The sequence below is a fragment of the Oncorhynchus masou genome, chromosome 32, assembly GCF_036934945.1.
Source record: "Oncorhynchus masou masou isolate Uvic2021 chromosome 32, UVic_Omas_1.1, whole genome shotgun sequence".
Classification (NCBI taxonomy): Eukaryota; Metazoa; Chordata; class Actinopteri; order Salmoniformes; family Salmonidae; genus Oncorhynchus; species Oncorhynchus masou.
Genome location: NC_088243.1, coordinates 33,316,202 through 33,322,408, shown reverse-complemented (window position 1 = coordinate 33,322,408; position 6,207 = coordinate 33,316,202). Strand labels below are relative to the sequence as shown.

Here is a 6,207-nt window from a genome sequence, read left to right as displayed (position 1 = left end):
GTTTTATTTTAGTCTACTTGGTAAATAATTTCTTAACTATTCTCAAACTGCACTGCTGGGTTAAGCAATTCACAGTAAAGTCTACACTTGTTGTATTTGGCGCATGTGACAAATACAGTTTGATTTGATATTTATACACACTCTGGACTCCTACATTGCTCGTCCTAATATTTCTATATTTCTTAATTCCATTCTTTTACTTTTAGATTAATGTGTATTGCTGTGTATTGTTAGATATTACTGCACTGTTGGAGCAAGGAACACAAGCATTTCGCTAAAACTGCAATACCATCTGCTAACGTTACATATGTGTATTCAACCAATAAAATTTGATTTGATTTTTCCATTGCACTGTTCAAATTGTAATTTTTTAATTAATCCATAGAATGAACCGTGACTATGGCCTAAATGGTGTCATTCCTACTGAGTGAGATTGATTTGCCGGATGAAATAGATAACATAGCCTGTTGTCTTTGATCCATCTTGTTCCACAGGATCAACAGCTCCACATGCTACTGTGTATGCGGTTCTGTATGCCCTCCGCGGCAGCTCTATTCGGATCGTTGTGCCATGGCTGTCGCAGCCGGGCGCGTAGTTTGTCATTCCGGGGCTGTAGTTGGTCGCCCCGACAGAACAGCCGGTGGAACAGTCAGGATTCAATTGACCTACCTACTGCAGAGAACCCACGAATTCTCATCACAGGTTAACTATTTTTTATTATCTCAAGTAGCAAATAACACTTTATGGTCCATAGTCCATAGATAGACCCTATAGGATGTATATGTGTTTATGAAATTGAGTCAAATCTGTTCCGTTTTTTATACACGCATAGGCATGCTGTTATTCTCTTTGTCATTTCCAGTTGTTTTCACTGTTCAGTAAGTGGCCATCCTCTTTCCTTAGTACAATAGGCTGTGAGTAGACTGGGGACAAAAAGGCCCCAGCAAGTGAGCATGGGCAGAATAATGGCCTGAGGCCAGTTTTTGTCTGTACATAAAGCTTTGGTGAAAACAAAAACGGTTGCAGCCTGGTTTAAGCAGAATATGACAAAACATCCAGCCCTACTTTTTTCTGAAATTGCACATAAGAAACACATTTTCACCATATATTCTCTGAGACCTTTTAGCAAATACAAATTAACAATTGAGATGGTGTTGTTTCATGAATGCTTATGAGTTCTGCATTGTATTATGCATTATTTTCCTCTTCGTGGTTAAGGAGGCCTTGGCCAGTTAGGTGTGGGGCTTGCAGAAATCCTGAGGTAAGAAAAAAACTAAAGAGCAATCTTTTCTTCAATGCTGATTTCTTCGATGTTGATAGCCTGAATATTCCCCAAGTTGTCAAATTCTCACTTAACATCTAGTTTACCTTCTGGGGTTGGGCTCCTATCCAATTCAATTCCGTAAATTCCAGGAATGAACTGAAATGTCATATATTAATTGAATATCAATGTGTAGGAAACAGTACGGAACAGAAAACGTTATCCTATCGGATATTAAAAAGGCTCCACCAGAAGTGTACAGAAGTGGTAAGTTTTCTTAGTTGGCACGATCAGCAATTCTCTATTGATCTCAATGTCCATGCACATCTCCATACTGCGCTTCTCAAATCCTCTTCTTTTCTGCAGAAAATAACATGTTCCCTGCCTTGAAGGGGCAATCCGTAGTGTGTCAATCTCTTCTCCTCTCCCTCAGGCCCGTTTGTGTATGCTGACGTGTTGGACTATAAGAACCTCAGAGAATTGGTGGTGAATAACCGCATCACCTGGCTGGTGCATTACAGCGCTCTACTCAGTGTTGTAGGAGAGGCCAATGTGGCCCTGGCACGCAAGATCAATATCACAGGTCTGCTCCAAATTCACACACACACGCTACCACAGTATCCAGGGCAATATCACTGTATCCCTTTTTGCAAGGTTTGTATGTTTTTGTCTAAAGCTTCACTCCTTGCTGTTCTTTCTAGGCCTTCATAATGTGCTGGACCTGGCTCTGGAGAGCTGCTTACGTCTCTTTGTCCCTAGCACCATCGGAGCTTTTGGCCCTTCTTCTCCCCGTGACCCTGCACCTGACCTGTGTGTCCAGAGGCCTCACACCATTTATGGGGTGTCCAAAGTGCACGCCGAACTGATGGGGGAGGTGTGACCTGTTATGTTCACACATACAAATATACACACATCAACACACAAACAGTCATAGATGCAGTCGTAATCCGACCACATTGCTGTCAAATGCACACTCTTGCACACACACAACCTGCCGGTCCTCTGTTAAAGCGAGAGCACACAACCTGCCGGTCCTCTCTTAAAGCGAGAGCACACAACCTGCCGGTCCTCTCTTAAAGCGAGAGCACACAACCTGCCGGTCCTCTCTTAAAGCGAGAGCACACAACCTGCCGGTCCTCTGTTAAAGCAAGAGCACACAACCTGCCGGTCCTCTCTTAAAGCGAGAGCACACAACCTGCCGGTCCTCTCTTAAAGCGAGAGCACACAACCTGCCGGTCCTCTGTTAAAGCGAGAGAGTTTTCAAATGTAGATTTTTCAGAGAGAGTAAGTCAATTAATTAACATAGTGCAGATTAAGTTAAATATGCTTTTGCTGGTTATTTGCTTTGATTGTGTTAAATCTCTCTCTGTTAGTATCTTCATCACAAGTATGGACTGGACTTCCGCTGCCTACGCTATCCTGGCATCATCTCAGCTAACACACAAACTGGGGGAGGAACAACAGGTAACCCATATTTATCATATAATCATTTATTGAGGTACTAATGCCATAGGGATATATTCCAATACATTCTGTGTACTTTTTTGCTCTCCTTTCCCATAGACTATGCTGTACAGATTTTTCACGATGCACTCAGCACAGGTCACCACGAGTGCTATTTACGCGCTGACACACGTCTGCCCATGATGCACATTGGTGACTGCCACCGTGCAACTGTGGAGTTCATGCATGCCCCGGAATGCCAACTGTCGCTGCGCACGTACAACATCGCTGCCATGAGCTTCACCCCCGAGGAAGTTTCCACGGAAATACGCAAGCACCTGCCCCACCTCAAGGTCACCTATAACCCTGACTCTGTCCGCCAGACCATTGGTATGTTCATTGTTCACCTTATTGGTGTGTGTCTGACTGTCTGTGGAGTGTTTTTAATTGTTATTGAACCTCAAGATGTGTGATTTGAATTAAGCCATAGCAGAAGTATATGGAATGTTTTCTCCTTCATAGTGTATAGGCTAGAGTAGATATACATTGTATTTTTGTAGTAGTATTAAATATTGTAAGCCTTACATGTCAGCCTTTCTCTCATCCTTGACCTCCTACAGCATTGCTATTTCAAATCGAATCAAATCTAATTTTATTTTATTTGCTCTGGGTTTGCTTCACACGGTCCCCAGTCATGAATGACGTCATCATTGGGTCTTATGAAAGTTGTGATGTGTAAAATAACTATTGACCATGATTGTCCCCTGGTGTGTAGCGGATAGCTGGCCAGTGAGGTTTGATGACTCCAATGCACAGAGAGACTGGGGCTGGAAGTCGACCTATGGGCTTGAGGAGCTTGTCTCAGACATGCTAAGCTCCATCCATGACAAGAAGACCAACACCGGACTGCCAGACAGCTAGCAGGCCCCACTCTCAGAGACTGACCTGCCAATCACTATTCCCTTAAATCCACTTCATTCTGGGTCTGCCTATCACAACAGACCCTCTTTAACCTTAGCATAATTTCCAAACCAGGAACCTTTTGTATGTCAGGAATATTCTACCAATAAACCAGGGACTATTTTCAAACCAGGAGTCTTCAGCCAGAACCACTCAACTTGCCACGACAGTGGACACTGAAACCACACACACACACACATGGTAGGCAGCACACGCTCTCATAATAGCAGCCTTACTCATTACAGTCAATCATTCTCTTTTGTTGTGACTTTCTTCAGTTTCTGTTGTTTTAATTGTGATAGAGATCATTTAAGTATCATAGCAGGTTTAACATAAGCCTCAAACCTCTGGGGGAAATAGACTTCAGGCAAATTATTTTACATATAGTTAAGTCAAATCAAATTATATTTGTCCCATGCGCTGAATACAACAACGTTACAGTGAAATGCTTACTTACAAGCCCTTAACCAACAATGCAGTTTTAAGAAAAATAAGTGTTAAGTAAAAAATAGATAAGTAAAAAAAAATGAAAATAAAAGGTACAAATTATTAAACAGCAGCAGTAAAATAACAATAGCGAGCCTATATTCAGAGGGTACCTGTACAGAGTCAATGTGTGGGGGCACCATTTAGTCAAGGTAATTGAGGTAATATGTACATGTAGGTAGAGTACCCCTACCATCAGTTTACCGTATCTTAAGGGGTTGGCTTTCATTTCCCTCTTGGCCTGCTGCATTAGGGTAGTATAGAGGGCACAGTGAAATGACACAGCAGCAGTGAGAGATATAGGGAAACCTATCAGGCATAATGGATGCAGAAGAAACAGAAAATCCACAATGTTTATAGAAAGGCCTGCCTTTACAGCACAACTTCAGAAGATGTTAAAATATCTTCATATTTCTTTACAGGCACAGTGTTATTTTGGGTACAAATGGGTACCAAATAAATTCAGAATTGAAGCCTTGTTTTTAATTAAAGACTTATTAGAAATATATTTGTGGGTAATGAACAAAATTGCAGTGTACTTTCGATCAGGAATGGAATAAATCTCTTAATTTGCTCATTCTGTTTTGCTATTTGCTGTTGGGGGACTGATTTATTATGGCAGTATTCTAGGCTACTAATCGGTAGGCCTACTGTGTGTTGATGAACAGACCTTGGCCTACAAGCATTTCGCTACTTCTGCAATAACATCTGCTGAATATGTGTATGTGAGCAATAACATTTGATTTGATCATTCAATAATTTTGAATTTCATCATAGGGTTTCATAACTCCAGCAATATTTTGAGCTACAATCCAAAGACAACGTTGGTGCAAAATATATCACATTTCATTAGGTTTGATTGATACATAACATACAGTTGATTACTAGAATGTAACATTGAAATAGAAAGTTGCTTACAGTATCAGGCTACCGACAACACATACAGTACCAGTCAAAAGTGTGGACACACCTGTTCATTCAAGGTTTTTTTTCTTTATTTTCTACTATTTTCTACCTTGTAGAATAATAGGGAAGACATCAAAACTATGAAATAACACATATGGAATTATGGAGTAACCAAAAAAGTGCTAAATAAATCAAAATATATTTTAAATTTGAGATTCTTCAAAGTAGCCACCCTTTGCCTTGATGACAGCTTTGCACACTCTTGGCATTCTTTCAACCAGCATTGGGGAAGGTATTGGTATGTGTTAATTGTAGGGGTGCCCATGTGGCTGGGGATCCGACAAGTCCTGTGCGAGAGAGGCAGTTTGAGGTTTCCAGGGTAAGAGTAGTGCAGAAATTGTCATATGCTGAGGCAGTGAAGAAAGTCGAGGAAGATGGGTCAAGGGGGAAGGATCCTTGACCCTGTACAGAGGGGTAAACCAACAAGTGATATATGTTTCAGTTAAGATTAGATTTTTTTGCATTTATAGCAATGGTTATCAACTGTCCTGCAAGGATGGAACGTAAGTCGCAGAGAATTGAGGTGGTGGTGGCAGCTGCAGAGAGGTATTTGGGTGTGCGAGATTTTGCGTCAGAAGAGTTGCAGGGTGTGTTGAGTGGTGGTGTTCCAGGCTTTCAGGCTGTTGGCCTGAAGTAGAACTAAATAGATTCAAATAGTGGAGTAGGGTGGTGTTTATTTTTTTATTTTATTATTATAATATATTTTTTTGTGAGTGTAGTTAGATGGTAGGTTATTTGTTTATTTATTTTTCAAGCAACGTATAAGGGAGTTAAACTCCAGTCTAGTAGGTGGCGGCAATGCAATATTTATTGGATGTCAACAGCCGTTAAACCTTATCGATGAAGAAGAACCTGCTTTTATTATTATTTTAATTAACTACTAATCAATACACAAAGTACATGGAACACAAGTATATATAAAGAATATACAAAGGACAATTGGGCTAGGGGGTACAATCTCACATTACACATGGACCTTAAGGGACATATACAAACATTTACAATTCTAATAGCTTTTTTGTTGGTAGAGTATTTAATTGTCTTAAAATACAGTTTAAAAAAAAATTATAAGGTGATAAATCGTGGTGTTT

At 40.5% G+C, this 6,207-nt stretch overlaps 1 protein-coding gene across 1 annotated transcript; it reads left to right on the top strand.

Moving 5' to 3' along the window:
* The first annotated feature begins 509 nt into the window (after positions 1-509).
* LOC135526976 (L-threonine 3-dehydrogenase, mitochondrial-like) lies at positions 510-4,712 on the top strand. Its single transcript, XM_064955645.1, has 8 exons — positions 510-702; positions 1,219-1,261; positions 1,458-1,528; positions 1,695-1,844; positions 1,963-2,135; positions 2,635-2,725; positions 2,825-3,094; positions 3,480-4,712. Exons 1-8 carry the CDS (start codon positions 510-512, stop codon positions 3,623-3,625), a joined length of 1,137 nt encoding a protein of 378 aa, XP_064811717.1. The 3' UTR covers positions 3,626-4,712.
* The last annotated feature ends 1,495 nt before the right edge of the window (positions 4,713-6,207 follow it).